We start from the raw sequence: 26196 nt of genomic DNA on the forward strand, positions 1-26196 counted from the left end.
ACACAATGCTAAGTTGGAAAGATATCTTCAGTGATCTTAGAGAAGAAAATGCTGCTGCCCATCAATCTAGGAAGGGTTATAAGGCCAATCCCAAACAATTTGACGGCCATCATTCTACGGTGAGAAATATTATCCACAAACATTCAAGACAGCTGCTGATCTTCCCAGGAGAAGACATCCGAACAGGATAAGACTTCTAAGTAAATGTCCAAACAAATTTGGACGGATGAGACCAAACTGAATACATTTGGTGAAAAACGAAGCATATCAGCACAAACATCTCATACAATCTGTGAAGCACAGGGGTGACGATTTGGGGACCCTGGCACTTTGCTATCAATTGGGAAATTTGCAATTTGTTCACGCAGTCCTACCACAGGATTCTAGAGTCAGATGTGAGGCCATCTGTCCAACAACCAAATCTTGGTCACACGGGGTCACACTACAGATTCCAAGCACAGCAGCAAATCTACAACAGAAAGGCTGAAAAACAAAAAAAAACAAGGTGTTACAAAAACCCAGTGAAGGTCTAGACCCAACTGAAATGCTCTGATGGGGCCTTAAGAGAGTTGCACATTATTTAATGTTAATGCAAGAGTGATAAAAATCTCTCACATTGTTGATTACTTCAATTTTTATTCTAAAGGTGGTTCTAACAGCTACCGAATCATCACATGTACTTAGTTCTTCACAGGACTTTTATCTAGTCAAGGGAAAGCAGATTAAAAAACAAAAAACAAGAGCATGCATTGATTAATATGTCACCCAAAAGAAGCTTGAACTTTTCCAAGATGACATATTTGTTTACTCTAATTACACTCTGAGCTTCAAAATGCAGCGTTTCCTTGTTTTGTTCACAAATGGAATAGCAAAGGTGATGTAATCTCATGACCATGTGCTGTAGCCCATATTTCTAAGTGTAAAAGTGATAATAGCATGGTAGGAGTAAGCTGGAGTAACTCTGAATGACTCACAGATCAGAATCTAAAACAATGGCTGGTGTCACACAGCCATTTTAACATTATAAGACTGTGCTACCTTTATGCCAACTTTCTTCTGATTGGCTGCCCCTCACAAACCGAAGTTCATTCAGAGCCATTAAGGAATTAGGGATAAACTCTTGAATTTTCTCCATGTTTAATGAGTATCCGGCGTTGTGGCAGTCGTCTTGTTTAGTCTCTGTAAAGCTGCACTGGGGAAATGATGCATGTGTGGAAGTGTGGATAAAACTCCTTCCTCCAGCTTGTGATCCTTCATTTAGTTAATTGCTGCAAATATTTTAGTTTTCAACTCTGCCATAGAAGATTGGGCTGGTACCATTAGCCTCACAGCTGTGGCAGACCTCAGGGAAATCCTTGCAGATCAGCATGTTTACTTTAAGGGAATTCAACTGCACCTTTCACCTTTAAGTGTACGTCAGGGAAGAAATTACGCTTTCAGGAAACTTTTGTGTAAATACAGATTTATTAGGGATGAAAATGTTCCATGACAAACAAAAGAGGGGAAAAAACAAGTTCACAGTACATTTCATCAGTTCGTCTCCCTAACATGGTGCACTGAAACGTTGTACAACTTTAAAACCTCATTGTTGCTCTGCCTCTTTACAAAAATACTTTCCTTAAAAAGAAGAAGAAACGCAACAGGCATAAGGGGGGAGGCATACTAGCAGAATTATCAAGATTTTCCATCACTTTTAATTTGCTCGATATCAAACAAAGAATGCATTTCCTTGTGGAAGCTAAGACGTGAGAACGATAGGCCCTCATGAGCACTAGTGACATGTGCAGCTCTACACTTGCACAACAAAGCAAACATGCTGGCAGCAAACTGAGGTCAGGTGGTTAAAAAATGCAACATGAACACAAAACAGAAGGCTATTGGTCCTGTGTTTGGTTGGAATTTGTCTGTCCTGATCCTGTGCTTGATTACGTAATAGGTGACTGGTCAGGTGAAGGTCCCGTGGAAAGGTATTGGCCATATCATGGAGAGGTAGGACAGTTGTCAACATATCAGGTCCCAGGATGATACTATAACAACTAATGCATACAGTACTTGTAGATTACAAAGTGATGAAGACTGCTCACATGTTACCTCATGACTATTGTTCAAACTACGCCACAATATACATTCTTGCCAATTGATGTGCTGCAGCAGTGCAACTGCAGCAGAAAATAAATGGAGCACGTTCAAACATGACTCAGTTGTGACACAACAGGTAGAAAGTGGAAGCTGCCATCTTTTTTTGGTCTGTGATCTACTCAAGTGTTTTTTCATAACGCAAATCTTTCCGAATTCGAGGGGCCATTTGGCACTTCTTTTGTGTTTTGGACTTTAATAAAAGAAAGGAAGAAATAAAGATTTTAGAAGTACTTCATGATAACGGACACCTCATATCTGCTGGATCGTGGCAACAATTTCAATTAAATAACTGCTTAGTTGCTTAGACTCGACGCAACAAGGCCGACGGACATATGGCCCTACTTTACAAACCTTCATTTCACTGTAGAGCAATAATGAGGGCACGCATTGGAGTGGATGAGCCACATTCACTTAAAAGAAAAAAAAACGAAACCTTCTTTACCATTAAGGCCAGCAGGATAGCATTTAGTGTACTGTAATATCTGAACCACACAGAAAGAAGAAACACATCTGGTTCAAACACATCATAAAAATCCAGTCGGCTATCAGAGTGTGTTTGTAAGAGTGAGACGGGCTTCACTAGCGTTCAGCACAGCTGTGGTGGCACACATAACGTTCAGATGCTTTTGGTTTATTGCATTGCTCATCTGACGGAAGAAGTCTGAATGGATTTTTTCTCAGCTGTTTTCTTGAACCAAAGTGTGGTTGGTGAACACGAGGCATTGATGGAAGGTCACGAGATACACTCAAGTGAAAAGAGAAAAAGCAAAACAGCACTAAATACAGACATTTTCTAAAATAATTATTAGACCAAATACAAAAAAATCTCCCAATACAGTATAAAACTGGAACTGAAATGTTGCACTATTCTGCCTTTTTTCTTTTTACTTGTACGGGGGGGAAAAAGAGCAGATCTATCAAAGGGAACACATGACTAAAACAAAACCAAAGTGGGGGGAAAAAGGGGCGAGGAATCTTTCCAGGGTGGTAAAATGTTAGCGCTTAAGTCTGTCATACCTCCTCTGGTGATTCACCATCATATTTTTTAAATTCCAATCCAAGTCTAATATTTCTTTTAGCTATTGGCTATTTTCTAAAACACCTTAACAGTGAAATGCATCATCTCTAACATCTTATCTACATTTGTGGCTGTTTTACATTAATATACGTCTCTATAATGATGATGACTCGCTGTCAGCTGCTCCCCTTATTAAACAGAAGACATGCAGAAAGTTGACAAACCCTTTCTTTGAGATCTAGAAATAAAAAGAGTTGTGCATTACCTCATTAGGAAATGATAAATCTACAATATCTGCATTATTCAGCTCTGATTGCAAAAGCAAATTTGCTTTTATTTATAGATCACAGAAAGGGTTTGCAGAAAAGCTTTTACCCTATTAATCATCTTTGTTCACTTGGCTGCGTTGCAATTGGACAAAGATGAACTGAATGCTGGAATACTTTTGGAAAAACTAAGCCTTATTGTTTTCGTCCTTTCTCTCTCCATGTGTGTGCTCTCAGCGGAGGTGCCTGGTTGAAGCAGGGGGCATGTTACTGGGACTCCCGGACCTTGGCTTGTAGGGCATCGCAAGTCTTCTTAGCGTCACCTAACAACATCGCAGTGTTGGGTTTGTAGAAGATGGGGTTGTCAACAGCTGCGTAACCCACACCCAGGGAGCGTTTCATCACAATCACCTATGGAAGGAGACAAATTCACACAGGCTGGTAAGCTTCTGATTGGACAACAAACAGATGACAAAACAGAAGAAAAAGTTTTTAAGGACCATCTGCAAAAAGTGTTTTCCTCATCTTCACCATTCAATCCCTCCATTAATAATGGTTGAGGCACTGCAGCTCGACTTACAGCGCATAAATCTGCACCATGCCATGTGCATGGATCACATTCACAAAGCAACTTTAATCTTTTTCAGGGTAAATCTATGGCACTATGGCTCTGGACTCAAAGGATTGTAGCTCCAATTAACACAGAATTATGGATGCTTAAATCTCTGAAATATTTGAATCCCCAATCTCTGACAGCAGATTTGGACGTCTGCAGGCAGGGGGATATTTTATTTACAGCCTCTCATATACAAGGCACATAATATTGTTTAAAACAGTCCAAATTAGGAGAATGGTTTGACAGATATTAAAGCTTGAATATGGAAACAAAACACATTTTCATTCAACTTCACTCTCATATTTCTCAGGTGTCAAATCCAAATTAATCTAAGGAAACTGAAATTTCTGTTGATACTGATATTTAAAAGTGGTGATGGTGTTCTCTCTTATTTTCCACACACTATGAATTTTATGATAAAGAAAAAAATTGGAGGACTAAGCTGAAGTAGTCTTCTAGACAACGAAATTTCAAAATGGTCCATTAAGAAATGATGGTTGAAAAATGCTAAAAACACTCCAACTTTTACCCTTAAAAGTTTCTTAGTAGGCAATTCCTAGTAAGAATGAGTCTCTGAGTCAAAGCCAAAGATTATTTAAATTATAAAAGTGGCGTGTGATGAAAGTGTAATTGAGCACTTAAAAAAGAATGATTTAAAATCTGTATGTGTGTCTCTGCATGTGCGGTTAGGTAGAATGTCCTGTTTTATTTCCTGTGTGGAAACTAGTGGGAGCACTGTATAAATCCCAAATCTCTGATCAGTGCCAGTGGGATGCTCCAAATGTTGATATTCCACACGGACACAGTCTCAGTAATGAGATCAGGATGGGACTGCACCTGGAACTGCAACAGTCTGTGAGAGCCTGGGTTTATACGTCTATACATGTGTGTTTCTGTCTTCTTTTCTTTAGGTTTGTGTGCATCTTTAAATGAAGCAGGTCTGCAGGTGCAGACAGTCGAATTGTTGTAAACGCTTCCATTTGTTCCTCTTCGTGTTTTTGTGCTTCAGGATAAATCTTATTATCACTCATGCATGCGCCAGATGTCTCACCTGCTTCGCCTTCCAGACTTCCAGCACGGGCATACCAGCGATGATGGAGTTGGGGTCTTCTTGGGCCGCTGAGTTAACTGTGTCATTGGCGCCGATCACCAGGACCAGGTCAGTTTCTGATAGGATGCACGAACACATCTCCATTATTTCACATCAATTTTTTTATTTATTTTTTTTTTTTTTAGGTAAAATACCAAACACTTTACCCACTCAATTTTGTTTGTTCATTTAATACTGAAACATGGGGGTGGGACTATTATGCTCTGGGGATGCTTTAATATGCCTGGAACTGTGACTCTCGTCAGTGTGGAAGGAATCTGTGGGATAAACTGGAGGTCAAGGCCCATTCCTGAAGATCATCACGTTTAAAGGCATTTGAGAGATTCACTAAAGAAAAATGGGCTGGAATTGCTCAGAAGACATTTGTGAGACTTGTTAAATGAAAACGAGCGATTGCAGGCTGTTACCCACCAAAAAAGGACACACAGCTGACCAACAGCATCAGCTAATAATACTTTTAGCCCTTTTGTGAAATAACTTTGTTTCTGTGTGCAAACCAAAACTAATGTAAGCATCCAAAATAAAACTGGGATGTTTAGAAAGCTGTGTTAAAAATTCCTTGCTCTGTTGTAACAGCACGTGGGCAATACTTTTAATTTTCATGAGAGGGCCAATAATTCTGTTCTCACCTATATAAGGCCTTTGAAGGTTTCCCAATAAAAGTCAAACTATCCTTTTAACCCTACATTCGTAAATATAAATGGGTCTGATTGTAAACTCTGTAAAAAGGCAGCAGCATTTACGGATGAATTAATGACAATGTGCAGATTTTAAATGACAGAAATAACTAGTTCTCACCAGAGAAATCCTCATTGATCTCCTCCATTTCCAGGACGATGTCATACGGGACACCAGCTTCAGCCAAGAGCACATTTAGCTGACCAGGCATACGGCCAGCAACCGGGTGAATACCAAACCTGAGGGTGAAAATACATTAAAATGAATACTTCAAATCAGTCCTACTTGTACAAACTTAGTTCATAGTTCTTCTTGATTGCCATTAACTTCCTTAAATCAAAGAGAAAGACATGGACATGGAAAAGAAGTAATGTTAAAGATGCCTAACGAGGGATCAAAATAAATGGAGTCAGGTGGAGGAGGAGACGTTAAGATGAAGTATTTGGACAAATAGAGTTGAGAGATGAGTGTGATTACAGTCTGGTTCCACACAAACACACCTACTGCACTCCTCCACCAGTGTTATTTGTTGAGTGTGTGTGTGTGTGTGTGTGTGTGTGTGTGTGTGTGTGTGTGTGTGTGTGTGTGTGTGTCTCTGGGCATACACAGCTCTCAAACTCAATTAGCCATGTAATGTAATCACGGTAGGAAATTAGCACCAGCCACTGAATACTGGTGGCTGGTTCTCCTTTTCTGAAAGCTTCCAATCACTTTGGCCACTATTTGGAGGTTTGATCTTTTATTTTTGTTTAACGAGCTTCGGTGGATACAGACAGCAGATGGCCTGCTGATTCTGGGATGAATTAGCAAGTCAGTTTATGCCTTTTGTGTATTTCCATACGGTCTGCATGCACAGGACGACAGTGGGGAACACGGTAGTTTTGGTCTGGATGAGCAGAAGTTGTGGCCAAGTGTTATATTGCTAGTACCCTGTAAAAAGGAAGAGGCTGGATGAAAAAGACAAGCGGAAAAGGTGACAAAAGCAGGTACAAAGAGTAAGAAAATAAGTGACAAAAAAAGAGTTTTAATAATACAGAACAATGTAAAAAAAAAAAAAAAATGAAAGAAAGAGATCAGAGTGAAGGAGGTTTTTCTGTTTTTCTCTGACCACCCACTTTCCTCTAATCAAGTACAAATGCTCTAAGCAATAGCAGCTGCAAGAGCCAGGATCAAACGACAGAGGCAGGACAATTACACATGCTTCCACTGTACCTTGTCCTTCGCATCCTCTCTTTCGCATTTCCTTTTTTACCACACACACATGCCCACTACGTGTTGTTGCCCTTGTCAGAGTCTCTGCTTGCTGGTCATGTCCTTCGTAGTATAACTTTTATGTATTGATATACCCAAACAGCTTCCAGTGCAGCTACCATTTTTAGATGGCTCATTTGAAGTCCAAATCTGACCACTTACACTCACCACCACACACGCACCGCCCGTTATGTGATATCACCACAGACTTTAAACTTGTGCACAGCGAACATTAGCTTTAGCTCAAAACTGACCCAAATTTCCCGTAGAGGATCGTCACTGGGACTGAGCCTCCAGCAGCTTTCGGTTAAAAAGTTCTTCGTTTCCAATGCCAAAGGCAGCACATCAGGTGAGGAGTTAGACCAGGTGTTGTCTGAAAAAACTGGACTGTGGTGTGTGTCATCATGTGGTGGCACAGAGTGCACTCAAAACAAAGGTTTTTTTGCTACAAATATAATTTTCGCTCATTTGATTTGCCTCAATGGGACTTCCAAAAATGGAAATCACTTAGAAGGATGGGACATTTTGATTTTGATGCACTAAAGGAGGTTCGGTGCCTATCACTGAGGCACAAGTGAAAGGGGGAGTTGATCTAAAAGTAGCAGCCATGTTGAAAATGACCCAGAGATGCTCAGTACAATCAAACAAAATTGATGGTACTTTTTGTAGCACTTTTACTAAACATGGACTCGTTTGGCAGCAGTTTATTTTGACAAATTAAATATACTTTAAAAAAAGTCAACTTTATCATTCCTTTACCTGACTCTCTTGCCCGCCTCTTTGAGCATCTTCACCAAGTCCGCAATGGGGTACTGGGCCTTTGCAGCACAGAGACCGTAACCTGAAATAGATTTCAAAGCAGTAACAGACAACAAGAATTAGATGATTATATATACCCAGCACAAACAAACCCTTTAAATTTAGCCAAAACATATTTGTGGTTACAGCTATATACCTTACAGAAAGCACATGCAGGAAAGGAGCATAGCTAGAGTGAGGCAGCCAACACAGTGCCTGAATGTTTATTTGTAAAATCCCTTTCATCTCACTCAGTCTCTGTGACTGAAACAATCTTCTAATCTTCAAATCTAATTTCTGCAGTCTAATTACGCTGCTTTAATGACTCACCAATAATATAAATATTCTGAAAATGAACTGAATGACCAAAGGGTAAAAACAGAGTATTTTTTAACCCACTTTATTTCCTTGTAATATCCTGCTTTTATCATTTTAAGATTTCTTACATAAATTCATGTTGACATTTATTGTCAATGTAGCATAAAACCCAATACACAGAGTGTACTTCTGCCTCCAGCCTTGGATTTATCTCACGTTTGATAATAATTCTGGAGTATGCTACTTGATTTTTTCTTTTCTTTTTTTTTTTTAAACTCACGCTGTTGCTCACACACACAAACACATGTCAAACGGTCCGGTGATGTTTACTAACCTTGTCACAACAACCAGTCAGAAACTTTCATGTTACAGCACACCAATCAAAATGACAATTCTACTGAAGACAAACAGAGACCCCACCCCCAAAATAATCTCCAGAAAATTGGTTGACCCACTGCCACCCAGCTCAAAAATGAAAAATGTAGCGCTTTTCACTTCTCTGCCTCCCTCTGTCAAAATTACTGTATCCCTCTGCGCTTCCAAAATTCTCAGTGGAGCTTCTCGTATAAGAACAACAAGTGGACCCAGACCATGAAGACATGAGCCGGATGAATGCCAAGAACGCACCGTGTTTATCGGGGCAGTGTCTTAATCATTTCCACAGATGTCAGGCAAACTGACTGTGACAGCTTCAATTTAGAGGGAATTGGTGAAATGGAAACAAGGGCACTGACTGAAAGCTGGTGCAGAGAAACAACACCAAACTCCTGCTGCCTCACACAGCTCAACAAACCATGCATTTGGCTGATGCGAGTTATGCAGGCATAGCCATAAAAAAATATTACTTCTATACTCTGGCTATTGTCATGTTTTAGTAATTAAATTTCCGATTGTTCTGCACATTTTAATGTACTGGGTTCTGTACAGTGACATATGAAGCGTTGTATATATTCAAATTTCAGCTGAACATTTAGAAAGTCTTATCACGAATGACGCACAAATTTATACACAATGACAGAAAATTCTTATGATTTCAGAGTCTCCAGTGGAAACAGTCTGGCTGTGTAAGTTTTACATTTACCTGTCATTACAGGTGACAAATGGCACATGTGCAGTGAAAAGACCTTAAAACTGTAAAACTACAGAATTGTAAACAAATCTAAGATTAAGAATGTTTGAATGTTTAACACTAAGTGGAATTTTAGAAGCTTGGTGACATCCAGACTTTGCAACAAAGTCTGGATAACTGATTGATGTTGTTTAAAACGGCCAATTATTCAACAGATTGTATTATAATTTGTTTTAATGGATTTCAGTTCCCAGGATTGGGATCTTATTCACAAGTGATAGGAACATGGAGCACATGGAGTTGGACCAGCAGATCGGCGATGGTTTTAGCAGTAATGTAGGAGATGTACCAGAGTGTCACAGTGATGAGAGAGTCAAGCCAAAAGGCAAAGCTTTCATTTAACAATCGATCTACGTCCCAACCCTCACCCATGATCATGAGATCTTTGTAATGACCAGAACACAAGCAGCCAAAATGCATTTCTCCCACTGGGTGGTTAGAATCAGCCTTAAAGAGAGAGTAAGGAGCCAAGACATCTGGATGTCACAGCGCCACCAATTGGAGATTTTCTGGGCATGACAAACTTGAAGAAGATCCCAAAGTAGTACCAGAATTCACTGGTGAGATTATATTATCATATGGCCTGGGTAGAGTTTGAGATGGAGAACTGTGAGAGGGAGAAGAACATCTGGAATACCCTTGACTCACCTCGCCTGCTTTCAAGGTGAGTCAACTTCAGATAAGCGAACGATAATGATTTTAATCATCGTATTTGCGCTGGAATCTTTTCAAGTAGACTGATTCCGCTTAACTTCTGTCTTACACATATACTGCTACTTATTAAAAGCTTATACTGTCCAGCATGTGTCCCTACTAGCTGGAAGCTGCCCAAAATGCCTAGTTTCAGCCAGTATTTTCTACTCTTGGATCTGTATGATGTCAAAGAGAGGGGGTATCCTCCATATGATAATTTCAAGCACACAGCTCTGGCCATTAGCACAGAATCCCCATCCACCTGTTGTTCAAACCTTCTGCTTGTGAGGCGAAGCCAATCAGAAGAATATTGGCTTAAACAAGACAGCAGCGAATGCCCCGAGAAGCTGCTCCAAGTACAAGATAAATGATTATTACTCTGAAATGTAAATCATTCAAAACCTTTCAAAATATGGAGCAGGAAATAAGTAATAACAGACCAACTGAAGAAATGTCTGGTATTTTATTTTTTATCCTGTCTTGGTGTTGATTTGTTTGTGAAACATTTTTGAGAAAAGGCTAAGAAAATATATCTCTTTTTGGGGGCTGGTTTTGGTTTTAGCTGTCAGACGTGTTCCTGTTCATCTTCCATTATTCCCAGAAAAGAAGCGGGGGTGGGATGGTTTAACCTAAATTGGATGCCACTCTCTCCATGGATCACCTCTTTTTCACTTGACCACGTGACCACTTTAATTTTGCAATTCTTGTAAATTGCAGCGGTTTCCTCTGAAGACTTCATTTTTGTATACAGGCACTCAGCGCTGTGACTGGAATCACCAGTTTGCAGATTAGATGCCTTTGGTCTGTGTTTACATGTACCCACGTGAGCGAAACAACCATTTGGAACTGCGAATGGTTAACAACAGTCTAGACGAGGGGACCGAAATGTCAGTGGGCCACACAATAATGAGTTTAGAGCAGCAGCTCCAAGGACAATCGTTATAGTCCAGGTGGGAGGTTCAGGCACATATCTAGACAAATATTGAAAACACGTGAAACAAAGAAAATCATATAGCTGGAACAAAGACTGGAACCCACTCTTTAACCCTGAAAAAGGAACTAGAAGCCAATTTGGAGTGTGGTATTTGAGTTGTCAACAAAAAAACCAACATACCCTCATTCCATCTAATTTCCCCCTTTGACCTTGCATACATAAGCTGCTCTGCAGAATGTCTATTTACGAGCACTGACGACCACACAGAAACCTAACAGCGAGTTTACGTGTGTGTGTATGTGTTTTTGTGTGTGTTTGTGCGCGTGCGCTCCACCAGGACTTGTCAATTAACCCAGCAAAATGATGTAACACGGGTTAACAAAAGGTTAAATAAACAGAACACACTGTGCTAATGATGGCAAAAAAGAGACTGGCAAAGTCAAAGTACTGTATTTTTCCACTCACATAAAATCCTCAGTGTGAGTATAGGGTTGTGTGTGTATGTCTTACCTGGAGTGATGATTATGTTTTGGGCCTCTTTAATCATCTCGACAGTCTGATCCACATTGACTTCTGTGTGTGTCCCTGTAATCTCCATGGGCTTTCCTGTGCCGGTGGAAGATGTGCCGTAGCCTCCCAAGATCACATTAGCCAGTGAGCGATTCATGGCCTGGAGGAGGGGGAAAAATTAAGATACTTTATTTCATATTTACTTTACACTAAACGCTTTTGTCTAAAACAAAACATGGCTATGAATTTCACACATTTGTGGCCGGAATATTTAGAAAAGCAACTCCACAGTCTTGGTATAATGGAAAAGTTAAGAGTCCCTCCTGGTGGACAGATAAGGAACAACCACATTAAACTATCTGCCACATGAGATGCTGAGTCTGTGCTCCACTCACCACACACATAATATATGACAAAATGGCTCCAGATGACCCGATGAGAGCTCCGACGATGGTCAGCAGGTTGTTGTTGAGAAGGAAGCCCTCGGCACACAGGGCCCAGCCTGAGTAACTGTTGAGTACGGTGATTACCACCGGCATGTCAGCACCTCCAATAGCTGCTGTCAGTGTTACACCCTGGAAGAAAGGAGTAGGAAATGTGTGGTTAAACCCACTCCTGTGATCATCTTAAGCATTCATTAGAGCAGCAAAATTGAGAGCAGCTATGAGCTCAACTGACAGACACGTTTGCTGACGTTGTCGAATGATATTGGCCGCGATTTTTGCATATATGTCGTCCAGTATGTGCCAATATTAGAACTTTGTGCTGCAAACATACAGCAGCGCAGCAGCAGAGTTCTTAAATCATCACTGCAAACTCCTCCAACACAATCAGGAGTTGAGTAGCTAAAACTGGCACAAAGGCCCCTGACGTTTCTTGTCTATATCAGATATTATGAGGCCAGTGCAGCAGCTCCATAATGTAGTGGTTTACACATTTACCTAACAAACAAAACATCTCGGGTTTGACTCTGGGAGGAGACACAAATCCCTTTGGGACTGCATCAAGAAGAGCATCTGGTATAAAAAAAACAAAAAAAACTAAACAGATATGGACCTACCCACCGACGTGACAAAGTAGCAGCTGAAAGTAGCTTTAATGCGTTGCTCAGCAACCACATACCAACAGGCTACAATGACCCATTTCTGGTGTGTATACACCTGTAACACCTTAAAAAAAAGCATTGTGTCCTTTTAATTCCACGACAATAACATCTAATTTCTAACCACAAAACTTTCATTATGCATGACATATTATGACATCATAAGTCGCCACCTAACAACAGACCAAACAATCCTGTAGCATGTGCGCGTGCCAAAACTTGGGCTCTGTCGTGTCAACTCTACACTTAGTGCTCGCTCTGAGTGTGTAGAGCCGAGCCCCGCACATTCCTGCTCCGTGATACTGCACATGAACCTGGTGCTTTACTGAAACAGAGCAGAGCAGGATCCAGTGTGACTTTTACAGTTTTACACAGAGATTGGTACACAATGAAAACATCTCTGTCCTTCCTCTGCAGTGTGCACACAGAGCAAGACTAATGTTTCTTTCTTTCTTTTACTTCCCTTGGTAGGTGCTATTCCATAAAATCCGACTGTCAAAATACAACTAATAATTTGTTAGGTTAATGTCTGAATGTTACAATGTTAGGATTAAGGTTAAGTAATGTAATATATGCAATATTCCCACTCAAGTGTTGAGACACTCACATTCAAACAAAACCTTATGAACTTTTAAATATACTAGAATGAAACTCCTGTCCACTTAGTGTTTTGTAATAATTAAATAAACAACATTTCATTTTCAAAGGATAAAAACATCATCCTAGATTTAGACATATTTTTCACAATCAAATTTTTCTTGTCCTCCAGTCCCGCTATCATCTGAACAGCTTTCGTTTAATAAGAGCCAACTGCAGTTACGAAAGCCGCAGCAGGATCCAGAAGTGTTAAGAAACGCACACGTGTACAGTAGATGATGCATTATACTGTATTTTAACGACTGATTAGAGGACAGAAATATAAAACAAACTGTGAAATGATATCCATCAACCTTCTCCAGGGACATGCTGATGTTTTTTAGGGGGATTGGCACGTGTAAAAACGGAGAGAAAATACTGAAACTCCAACACGCTGTTGTGCATAAAATTTCTTCCGTTTTTAACATGTGCTGCCTGGCTTCACTTAATGTATAAAGTACTCAGCATCAGTAAATGAAACTTTGAAGGCCTAAAGACTCTCTAAAGAGAACAATTATCACTTTCCTTTATTTTTTTGACACTGTAAAACGCTTCTCTATAGATCCTAAGTCTAATTTCATAGAATATAACTATTGCTAATTGTAAATCTAAAGACTATCAGTAAAAAAATAGATTTAAAAGTAGGTGGAGTTGTTGTTTATTGTTATTGTTCACTGTCACATGCTTAACATTTGACACTGCTATGGAGAAATGCCTGCATTGAAGATGTCTGTCTCTGATTTCTACAGAATTTCAAACGTTAAGCTTAACGACAGTGGAGAAAATTAACCCAGCAGTTTGGCCACTGCCAACTCTCTGCTCCATTCTGAATTTCTGGGCAGCTCAGTAGCTGTTTCCTGTGCAAAAAGCCTCCTGACATTTATGAGCAAATCCCTTCGTTTTGTCTCTTTTCTACACCTCTCTGGCATCATTTCTCTTGACTTCTTTATGCCCTTTCACCACTCATGAAAATTTTTACCATCATGTCCAGTCTGTCGGTATGAAATAACTTCCCAATCTGTGATTTTTAAGAGCGAAAAAACAGACTTTATACATAAACACACAGCATACCATGACAGCAGAGAGAGCAGACACTGATCCGAGACAGGTGATGCCTGTGGTGTAACTTGGATCCAGCATGTAGGGAATCATCCCACCGACACTTGCTGCCATAAGAGTGGCATTCAGGGCGTGACGACCGGGGAGCATCAGAGGAGCGCTGTTCAACATACCTGCATGTGGAGAAAAGTGGGGAGGACAAAAAAAAAAATCTGTTAGATGTGCACTCAAACATTAAAAATCCTAGCAGTAGCTTTTTTTTGTATGTGTGACATTTATCATTTTAGATTTCTCAATTCGCAACCACCACTTGAGACTTGTCATTAACTGAATGCCATGTTGATGCATAATTTGTCCTTATGAAACACTTTCAGTCAACATGGAAATTACAGTGTGATTACAAGGACTGGAGCCAGCACATGAACCTGATGAACTGGGCTTCTTTTTTTAACACTTCACAGCAAGCAGCGGTGACATGAAGCAGCAGACTTCCTTATGTGGATAAACACAGTATGATCAAGCTGGCAGCAAAGTGTGCATATGTGTGTCTGAGTATGTAGTCGATGCAGGTTAAAGTTTGTTAATCAATAAAGATAACATTTTTTTCTTTGATCATTTTTCACCTCCAAATGTCAAAAAATAATTGCAGGTCAGTTAACTGGTCATGTTTAGGAAAAACAATCGCAAATAAAACTTAACCATACATACATATGAAATATCATCTCAATTATAACAAAAACAAGAAGTGAGTTAAACGAATTGCAGTATTCAGACAGGAACTGGAAACTAAAGATAGATGGAGCTGCTGTGATGGTACCTGGTCTCAACAGTAACGCTTTGGACTTTTATAGTCAGAAGGTACCTAAAGAAAACAGTTCCAAGTTCTCTTATCTAGCAAGTATGGTTAGTAAGTTGCAATGCACAGATGTCTGCTTATCAATCTGAAACAACACAGCAATAACAAAATACAAGAATTCACTCACTGAAGCTAAAACACAAACTTCCTAGATGGTCTGTACCACACTGTAATCCACATCACTTGTCCCTACCAAACAGCAAAAGCATGGCTGAGAAGTCTAGTTCAGTAAATCTGAGTAGCAGGTGTGAAACCTAGCTTCAAGCTATCTGCATCTACACTCTGTGTTGGCACATCTGCCAAAGAAACCACATCCCTAACTTTTGGCCTTAACAGTATCTAAACGGATTCACTCAGTACAAAGTTGTTATGAAGCGGGAAACTATCCATAATGGACCAAACTGTTGTAAGCTGGGCATTTTAACATGGAAGTCTCTGGAGACTGAGGTGGTTTAGGAGCAGCCTCAAGTGGCCAGTAAGGGAACTGCACTTTTTGGCACTTCCATACCAGCTTCATTTTTCAGGCATTGAGGTTGCCACCCATAATTAAGACTTCTTATTAACTTAAACAAGGAGTTTACTTTTGCTTATATAGTGTTTATGCTAAGCAAAGCTCAATGACTCCCAGCTCCAGTTGAAGAATTAATGCAGAGACTCGAAATTGGCAGTGATCTTCTAATCTGGCTCTTGGAAAGAAAGTAAAGAAAGAGCACATTTGAGCTTAAAAAATGTTTTTCTAAAAAGAGCTTTGCAAAATTAACATTAACTGTAGCTTTACAGATCACAGTTGACCCAGATCCATGGTTATCCTAACATGTATCGTGCACCTAAAAGTAGCATCTCATGATGGACTGCATCTGCCTCCTCTCTGGCAACCAGGATGATCAAAAGTGTAATAAATATGCTTTATAATAACAAGTCAGCATTATTCCAAAGTGTGCCTGTACATCAGCAAGTGTAAATGTTTCTTTTCCATTCAATACTTAGTATATGCAACTGCAGCTCTCACCTTGCAGTTTGCCATATGCTACCAAAGAGCCGCTAAAAGTGACTCCACCGATGTAGGCTCCAAGATAAGCAACTATCTTGGTGAGGTTAGCTGCAGGGTCTGTGGCGAAGTGTGGGTACTCAATCATGTATTCAGCCACACAGGTGAGCACAGCAGCCAAGCCAACCAAACTGTGGAAAGCAGCCACCAGCTGGGGCAAGTCACTGATCTGGATCTTCTTAGCAATGGCCAGGCCTAGAGAGAAGGAGAGATAAGAAGTAAATAAAGTTTAGTGGCCCTGAAAGACCCACACACAAATAACATGCAAATCACAAGCACATGCACATGCACTCAGGACTGCTGGGAAGTGGGCCCATCTAAAGAGCCAGGTGTTGCTGATGAGGCTTGCTTGGGGAAATTCCGTGTGTGTGAGTTGGTCTACACTTTCTGTACATGTGCGTGTGTGAAATACATTCCCGTATCTGGGGTTAAAAAGAAAAACAGCATTATTGTCTGTGTGGATAGTTTAGTCTGGGTTTCGGCTTTGTGGCTGGAACAATTAGCATTTAAATGATCAAACAATCCTCAAAGAGAGAGAAAGTGAGTAATGTGTGAAGCTGACCATTCTGACAGATCTGCTTTGTCTGGCAGAGATTTAGTCATGATGTAAATATCACTGCTCTTAACACACCTGCTAACCTAATGTAGCCAAGACCAGAATATATGCAAACAATGCAAAAGCCGCGTTCAATATATTTGAGTCAAGAGACATTCCTACTTCTGTGTAGGGGAGAAGGACAAGCCAATCTTTTAAAATCTATGCACAGCTGCAAGAAGGGAGTTTGTGAATCATTTAGAGTTACGATGATTTGATGATGATGATCAACTTGAATACAACCTGACTAAGCTAATTAACACACAAATAGTTGTGCTTTTCATTGCTTAATTGAACACATTAAGTAGTTATGGTGGAAGCTGGAAAGAGTTAAACATTAACTCTTGAATTCAGTAACTTGTGGAACATCCTTTAACAATCGAGTATGTCCAGTAAGTGCTTTTGCAACATGCAAAATGCTGAAGAGAAACAGTGGAGCCTTCCTTCATACAAAACACCCGGGATGTCAAGATCAAAAAAATCCCTCTGAAGGTCATACCTCAGGATCTTAGCTGGATTAGAGTCAAACCTAATCAAAACCTGAATCTTGTTTCACCATCTTCCAGCTCTTCTGGTGCTAATTAACTTGTGTGCTTATTGCTTTGCGTCAGTACTGCTGCAACACCCAACCTCTCCCAAGCTCCAGGTTATGGACTGCTGCCCTGACAAAATTTCTTCATACAATTTAGCTTCATTATTTCTTCAAATGTTGCAAGGTGTCATGGGTTTGAGTCCCAAAAGCAGTCCCAAAACATGAGACTACCGCCTCCATGCTTAATAGTTAGGACATGTGTCTGCAGGTGTTTTGCTGCTACCCTTGTGCTTACCTCTTTTGGGATTGAAACCTTGGGATGATCTTTGCAGTACGTCTCAAATGCAGAGGAGCAGCAGTCCCAAATTACACCTTATTTACAAACAATTTGGCTCATTGTAGACTGATGAACATTTAGGTCCCTGTAGTTTTCTAGCCTTTCCCACTTCTTTTTACCTCAATAATGCTTCTAAGATCTTGTGAAAGCTGTCGCAATCAAGGCATGTTAAATGCCAAGCAGGTTTTCCTTAAGAGGAGCAGACTTTGCATGCCTTTATTTACAGGAATGGCACCTCCTGCAGCCCACGGATCAAATCTCATGTCTTAAATCTGAACACCAGACATTAGTAGCTTTTAAGCTTGCAGTGTTATTTATTACTCACCATGTTAAATAAAGACAAATGTTTGTGTTATTGCTTTACTCACACTGTTTTTATCTCCATTTGTGACTTAGATGAATATCAGACTGCATGTCATCAGTAATCAGTATTGAGATCCTGGTAATTTTAAAGTTTTTATTTGCAACTCTAAATGCAAACAGACTCACCAGCAGTGCCACCCACAGCCATGGCTGCACTCATTTGTGCCAGGAGCTCAGGACTTGGTTTGAGGGCACCCAGAGTGGCTGCAATCCCACCTGCGACTCCCATCATACCTAAAGTGTTACCCAGACGGGCTGTGGTCTGGTTAGAAAGGCCAGCCAGGGCACCAACGCAGCACAAGCCTGAGCCCAAGTACATCATCTGGTCAGGGAAAGAGAGAGAATGGAAAAGAAGGGTTGTGGACAAGGATTAAGGAACCACAGGATGGAAAAAAAAAGAAAAAGAAAAGTTCAAATGATTTTACTTAGAGTTCCTGCACAACATCTGTGGAATGAAAGAATACATTTCGGAGGTCTCAAGGACTTTTATATAGTCATGAGCTGTTCTGCATCAATGCACATGGATAAAGAAAATAGCTTCAGTGAGAAAACATGAAAACACTTTAACTAACGGACACAACTTAAATGTCCTCTTTCACCTGTTCAATGTTATATCCAGACTGCAGAGCCGCAGCGTAGCCTCCGACGAAGACACCACCAGGAAGCAAATAGAGGTAGTTGTACTCTGGGGGATCAGTGGGACGTTTGAACATGTCCAACATCTTCTGAGTCACCAGAAAACCACCTGATGAGGAAATGAAGACACTTATATTGACAACTGCTAAGTCAATTAAAATTAACAAAATAATCATTAATACAGAAAAACACAAAAAAACTTTGACAAAAAACAACAAGATGAGGAGAAGAAAAAGAGTAAAAATAGTTGAAACTGAAAAACAGTTTCTACATTTTTAGACTAACAGGTGTTTTAAAGGACATAGCTAAAATTTGTTGCCAAGCCCAATAACCAATGTTAGGAATTTAATGAGTCTACTTTATGTCAGGGTAAATATTTCAAGTAGAAAACCTCAAAAGTGTCAAACCGGGAGCAGACAGTGTCTTACTGCTTTACAGGACAAGATCACATTACTGCATGTATGCTTCCCTTTTCCCCTCTGGCATGACTGTAGCCACGTGCATACACATGCACTAATACACAGAGGGGTGAATCGGAGGTTAGCATCTGTTTCTGTCCCGTACATGTAATTTTAGTCACATAATGTCCTATTTAAAACATGTACTAATAATCGACTATTATTCCAGACCAGACTGGGTCAATACAGTTACATATTTGGACAGAGACAGAGACTAATTTTTGGTTCTGTACGTTACCACAATGAATTTTAAATGAAACAACTCAGATGCAGTTTGAGTGTAGACTTTAAGCTTAAATTCAGTGGGTTGAACAAAAAGATTGCATAAAAATGTGAGGAACTGAAGAATTTTTTAAGCATAATCCCTTCATTTTAGGGGCTCAAATGTAATTGGACACTGCTGTCAGACTCCACAACAAAGACTTTTGCAGCTGATCAAACCCTCACACGTGCAATAAAACTGCTATATGTGCAATTCTTTTTCTGACGAAGTATTGTATTTTCTTACTCAGTTGTATATAGCATTTGTATTTCTATTTTATTCTATTGTATATATTATTATATTCTATTTTATTCTATTGTATATTGTATTTTATTTTATTTTATTGCATTCCAGTGTTTTCTAATTTCTGCTACATAACTTGCACTTTTGCTGTAACAAAACAAATTTCCCACTTGTGGGACTAATAAAGGTCATCTTATCTTATCTTATCTTATCTTATCTTAAATAACTGAAAATAAAATGTTCATTTCTAATACTTGGTTGAAAACCTTTTGCTGGCAATAACAGCCTGAAGTCTTGAACTCATGGACATCACCAGATGCGGGATTTCCTCCTTTTTAATGCTCTTCCAGGCCTTTACTGCTGTTTGTTTGTGGGCCTCTATCCAAAGTTTAGTCTTCAACAAGTGAAATGAATGCTCAACTGGGTCAAGGTCAGGTGACTGACTTGGTCAATCAAAAATATTCCACTTCTTGCTCTAATAAACTCTTGGATTGCTTTGGCTGTATGTTTTGGTCACTGTCCATCTGTATTATGAAACGCTGCTCAATCAATTTTGATGCATTTAGCTGGATTTGAACAGACAGTATGTCTCTGAACACCTCAGAATTCATTCGGCTGCTTCTGTCCTGTGACACGTCATCACTAAACACTAATGTCCCAGTGCCACTGGCAGCCATGCACGCCCAAGCCATCACAATGCCTCTGCTGTGTTTTACAGGTTGCTTTGGATCATGAGCTGTTCCACGCCTTCTCCATACTTTCTTCTTGCCATCGTTCTGGTAGAGGTTGATCTTGGTTTCATCCAGAACTGCTGGGTTTTTTTTGGGTTTTTTTTTTAGCATCGTCTAGTCAAGCTTCTCTACACTTGAGACTTGTGAGTGGCTTGCACCTTGCAGTGAACCCTCTGTATTTACTTTCATGCAGTCTTCTCTTTATTGTAGACTTAGATATCGATACGCCTACCTCCTGGAGAGTGTCGTTCATTTTTTGAACGTAGATACCCTCAAATGAAAACTGAGAGTGTACACATCATATCCATGTCCATTATATGACTATAATTGGAATATGTTCCAGTAAACAGGTTTTTTTTTTAAAAAAAACAAAAAACAAAAACAAAAAACAACTTGTTTCAGTGCCCAAATATATATGGATCTAACTGTATATTAATATGGAGGAACGTCTGTGTATTTAAACAACTCTAAGCCAGTATCGGTCTCTTTTTGGGGTATTTTCTTAACCAAAAATGGGGCTAGTGGCACTATATTTGGAAAGCTTGCAAGAAAAACAGCCTATAAACAAGATTAAGAGTTTACACTCATGCTGGAAGAGTGCTGCTTGAACTCATTCAGACAGCATAATATTGATTTACTGTGTCAGATTAAGCAATAACACAGTTATGAAATTCTGATAAACACTGCTTATCTTACTTCATTTAGCACATCACCATGATAACATCTGCTAAATACTGTGCTGGGAATGTTGCCGGTAACCAAAGAATGTACATACAACATTTTTAGCCTGTTATTTTCAGTAAACGATGAGGTATTTCACAAGATCAGTAAAAACTTTGACCCGTTAGTAAAGTTAAGAAAAAGGCTAGGCTAGCTGTTAAAAAAGCTCATCGTGCTATCACGTGATAGCAAACAACTAAAATACTCAAAATGTTAAAACATGAATTAAACAATCTTTAAACTGTCAAAATGCTTTTGCTTCGCTTACATGAATACATTTAATGGCCACTTTGTTAGGTACATCTTGCTAATACTTGGTTGGTCCATAATTCTTTATGGCACAGATCCAACGAGGTGCTGGAAAGATTCCTCAGAGATTTTAGTCCATGTTGACATGACCAGGGCTGCACATAAGTGGTCCGCAGGTGCGCATTCGCTGTCAAAATAAAAGACGCGCACCAGATAAGAAGTTGCAATGCGCGTTTGCGTACATAAGATTTTCTGGAGAAGGACGGACATTTGCTCAGAACTCTTAAAGATGTCGAAGAAGCAAGCTCCGTAAGCAATTACTTTGGTGTTCCTCCACCGCAAAAGAAGCGCGTATTCCCAGAAATTCCGAGAATACGCGCCTATTTTGCAGTTCGGACTCCTTCTGATGTTTCTTTGGAGGTGGGGGAACACCAAAGTAATTGGTTACAGAGCTTGCTTCTTCGACATCTTTAAGAGTTCTGAACAAATGTCCGTCCTCCTCCAGAAAATCTTATGTACGCAAACGTGCGTTGCGACTTCTTATCTGGTGCGCGTCTTTTATTTTGACAGCTAATGCGCACCTGCGGACCACTTATGTGCAGCCCTGGACATGACATCTTCACACAGTTGCTCACTATGAAGGCCATTTGAGTACAGTGAACCAGTTTTCTTGTTCAAGACACCAGTTTGAGCTTTTTTAGACTCACTAGACCAGGCAACGTTTTTCCAATTGTCAGTTGTCCAATTTTGATTAGCCTGTGTTAAGTGTGGTCTCAGCTTTCTGTTTCTTAGCTGACAGGAGTGACACCTGGTGTGGTCTTCTGCTGCTATAGCCCATATGTTTCAAGATATGACGTGCTGTTCATTCGGTGATACTTTTCTGCGTACCTTGGTTGTAACAAGTAGTTATTTACTACTTACTTGCTACTTGCTTCTACTACTGTAATTTGCTTTTAGTGAGCAGTAAAACAGGTGTACCTAATAATGTGGCCAATTAGTTTATATTAGCTTTAAACAGGCATTTGAATATTTGACTTATCAGCAAGAAAGTGTCTGTTGCACATGCAGATATCAGGATCCCAGTTTTGCATGTTTTCGGTTTTATTGCCTGTAGCCTGAAAGGTTAATTTCTTCAGTTCGGTAGCTTAGAAAAACGTAGCTCTGGGTTTTTTACCCTTCTTGCAGTGCAACCACCACACTGGAGCTTTCAGGCATTTTTCAGATTTTTGCTAACAGATGGAATTGATAAGGCAGCATGTTCACATTTTACATAGACCTAATTGCGCTCTGTCTTTATTGTGTTTGTCCGTTTCCATGGCGTGTTAAGTTTGTTCCCATGGGGTTATGGTAATGTGGTATACTGCTATGAAATATGTCTGAGGAACCCAACTCAAAGAGAACATTAAAAAAAAATAACTGGTAGGTATGTCAATGAAGGCTGTGGTATTTCAGAAGAAAGAGCAAAGTTAAGTGAAAGCGCTAAAAAGTGGTTTGTACAGTGATGCATTTGAAAGCAATGATTGATCTGTGGTAAGATTGCACTTAATGCCCTCTACATCTCTAACACTCAACTGATGCATCAGTGTATTTTAACAAACAAGCCAAATGCATCTGTTATGCAAGTCAGCTATTTATTTGAATGCATCAAAGTCTGTCCTGGTCTCTAGCAGTGAGCTAATAGGAGAAATTAAAACTAAATCATGGCTCAGCCCTGGAGGAACACTCTGTTTTTCCCAGGACTATTACAGAGTGATGAGTATTATAATGACTCCAGGAACAGTTTGTCATTATAATGGAAATTATTGAGGCTAATAGCAGGAATGGATGTGTGTGGTCCGAGCGAGAGCCACCGACTCTGGGCTGAGCAGGTGGGCAGAGAGGGCAGCTGCAAAACTTGGGTTTGAAATGATGTTATTGCACAATCAATATTAAACACCTCAATCTTCGGCCCAAGATGATATTTTATTGGCTCTGGGTTGCTGTAACTGGCAGGGGTTACCGTGAGGTGTCTGTGTTAGGGTGACTCACCAGCAATGTTGACCGAAGAGATGAAGGCAGCGAGCACAGCCAGTGTCTCAGCAGTCGAAGTTGGGACGTAGCCCCCTCCCATCAGGGACAGACCACCCACAGCCGTCAGACCTGCAGACCGCAGACATTTCAGTATTCATGAACCTACGCTTTCATAATACAGTGGGGGGTTCAAAAATTTGGTGAAGATGTTACAAAAATAGCACAGAACTTCAAAACATGAATTCAGTTGTTGAAAAAAGAAAAAGTTAATCTTGACACTTATTAGATTTGGTTTAATCAAACAGTTTCCTCAGAATACTGTTTGTTTCCCAGATAGGAAAAAGATACGGCGATAAAAAAAATAGATGGAAAGGAAAAGAGTGTGTGCGTTTTTACCAAAAGAGACTCAGGAAACCTCGATAACATCAGTCCTGTAATGATTTACAGGCAGTAGGATGCAATGCACAACTACCATTGGAGCCTGCATTCACATGGGCTTGTGACTGTGTGCTATTTTGGTTGACTAACAGGTAGTGTGTGTGTTTGTGTGTTTGAAGTCAACAGTGTTAGATTGGACTTTCAAATGAGGAAAAAAGGAAGTCTGACCTCCTTTTTTCTCAGACAAAATGCAGCTTTATAAACACGCCTGTATGTTGGCTTCAACTTTTAAAGCTGCCAAACACTCTTTCGCCACTTGTATTTATGTAAATACAACCTCATTTTAAATTAGCTGTCACAAATAGAAACCACTGTTGCAGGATAACCTGGAGCATTAATACTTTAAAGTTGGTTTTTAATCACCCCACAGAAACCAGCAAAAAATGAGTCAGGGTGCCACTAATCAATCTTCTTTTAATAATGATTCATGTTACACTCTCATGGACAAAGTGACTGTATGCAGTCTGTATACATCTCACACAAACTGAATCTGTGTTCTGTATTTACATATGTAACCTAGTGATGATCCCTGTAACTGTCCACATTTTCCAACCACGCTGATCCAGTCAGTTTTCCATTAATTTGCTTACTACAGCATTCTGCAAACAGCCAGCCTCGACACTGGTCGTTGATAACAATCATCTGTCAAGTCAGCGGTCTTCCGCATGAATGTGGTTGCGTGTGCTGAACTAGACCAACAGATCCTATACGAATACTACGTAAGCAAGTCAAATTCGAAGTACTGAGGTTTTAACAAGCAACAGTTATATAATACATTGAAGTAGGTACTATTTAAATTTAACAACCAAATCATTTTAAACTTTTTTATACCACATGCAAATTTTTTGAGATGCAAGTATATACGTCCAGTAGGTGTGTTACATTTTTCTTTGGCTTTCACCTCTTTTAACTAACAGCCTTTTTTAACTGTATTTTCTTTCTTTTTTTTTATATCTAAAAATGTCCTTAGAATTCCAACTTTGCTTTAAATTTGATAACAAACAAACTTTTAGCTTTTAAGTTGCAGCGTATTAAGCATGGCCTTGATTATTTCAAATTTATTCTTCAAGTTTCCTTCCCTCTTTCCATTTTATTTTTTTTTTAGGTCACATACTCATTTTAATGTTTATTGTCCTTTTGTTTGCCATATAGATGGGTATCTGATGTACAGCTAATATTTATGTCTTATCATGAATTGAGCTTGTTATGGTTAAATGGTTAAATAAAATTACCAGGTGGGCCCACTTCCTAAATGTAATCTGAATGGGATTTTTTTTTTTTTTTTTGCATTTTCTCGGGGGAGGTGTTTTGTGTGTGTTGTTTTTGTTTTACCTACAGCTAATGTCAACATGTATATGTTGATGTTAGAAGCCTTGAAGTCTCAACAAAGAGTTACATTAGGGGACTACGGCCTTTACTTCTTTCTGCTCCTGATCAATGAATAATGTGTGCAAATGCAACCTGACTGAAAAAAAAACAAAAACAAAAAAACAAACGAAAGCAATGTTGCCACTTGTCAACAGGAACTGAGCTGCACAATAAAAAAAAGTCCATGCTATAATTAGTCATGGCAAGAATGTGCCCCTCCTTAAGACTCCAGTATACCCGCCATGTTGGTCGCCTTGTGTGCCACTGTTAATGTTATGATAAAACCGACTTATTTTTATGCTCGCCAATGACACACAAGCCGCTGCTGCAGTATTCACAGGAGAAACAAGCAAGATGGGGTTAACAGCGAGGATAAAAGTGCCATTACGCCTGTTTTGGTTGGAGATTTCCTATTAAAAGGGAGTTCTTCATTCCCACCATCTCCAAGGGCTTGTGCATGTGACTGTTGGGGTTTTCTCTCTAATATAGAAAGCACCTTGACCTGATTGTTCTGAAATACTTCTAAATAAATAAAACTAAACTGGACCTACAGAATAAACTGATCAGTCACTGGGAGGACAGCAAATAACTAGTTAACTCCTTGCAACTAGTCACTAACAATGGAAAAAGGGGAAAATTGAGAATTTGATTTTTTCTTTTTTAAAGAAAAGAAAACAGATGCAGTTACATCTTGTAGGTGGAGATCAAAGACATTCCTGTCCAACTTAATGAACGGATAAGCCCAAAAGCAAGCCAATAGGCATCAGTGGACACATGCAAACTGTAAGGTATCAACAGATGTCTGCACTGGGTGGCCTAACGCCCTGTGTGTGTGTCTATGTATCAAACATTAGGTTTCAGGCAGTAAATCAGGGCTCTCAAGTAGATTAAAGCCTTATTATAAGTCACCAGATATGAAGATACATTTCAATGAGCCACTGGATGTGAAACCAGTATCTGAAGAATCTAAGATGACCCACCAGTCGGAGTCACTACTGGCTGTAACACAATAATGTCCTGAAAAGAATAAAACTGTCCCTCATTGCAACCCTAAATTCCAACATGATTCCCTAATGTCTGTAAGTTATTGTG

The 26196-nt window shown here is 39.7% G+C and overlaps 1 protein-coding gene across 2 annotated transcripts in view; it reads right to left on the reverse strand.

Moving 5' to 3' along the window:
* Positions 1–1451: 1451 nt before the first annotated feature.
* The window catches only part of nnt (nicotinamide nucleotide transhydrogenase), a 37460-nt gene continuing 12715 nt past the window's right edge, over positions 1452–26196 (reverse strand). For both annotated transcript variants that reach the window (XM_063478666.1, XM_063478665.1), the window contains exons 12-22: positions 23317–23427; positions 18589–18734; positions 18116–18311; positions 16124–16357; positions 14271–14431; positions 11857–12036; positions 11462–11621; positions 7839–7920; positions 5949–6067; positions 5091–5206; positions 1452–3834 (exon numbers count right to left, since the gene is read on the reverse strand). In XM_063478666.1, coding sequence (XP_063334736.1) covers positions 3691–3834; positions 5091–5206; positions 5949–6067; positions 7839–7920; positions 11462–11621; positions 11857–12036; positions 14271–14431; positions 16124–16357; positions 18116–18311; positions 18589–18734; positions 23317–23427 — 1649 coding nt within the window. In that variant the 3' untranslated portion in view covers positions 1452–3690. The remainder of the gene's footprint in view (positions 3835–5090; positions 5207–5948; positions 6068–7838; positions 7921–11461; positions 11622–11856; positions 12037–14270; positions 14432–16123; positions 16358–18115; positions 18312–18588; positions 18735–23316; positions 23428–26196) is intronic.

Source organism: Pelmatolapia mariae, linkage group LG7 (assembly GCF_036321145.2).
Source record: "Pelmatolapia mariae isolate MD_Pm_ZW linkage group LG7, Pm_UMD_F_2, whole genome shotgun sequence".
Taxonomy (NCBI): Eukaryota; Metazoa; Chordata; class Actinopteri; order Cichliformes; family Cichlidae; genus Pelmatolapia; species Pelmatolapia mariae.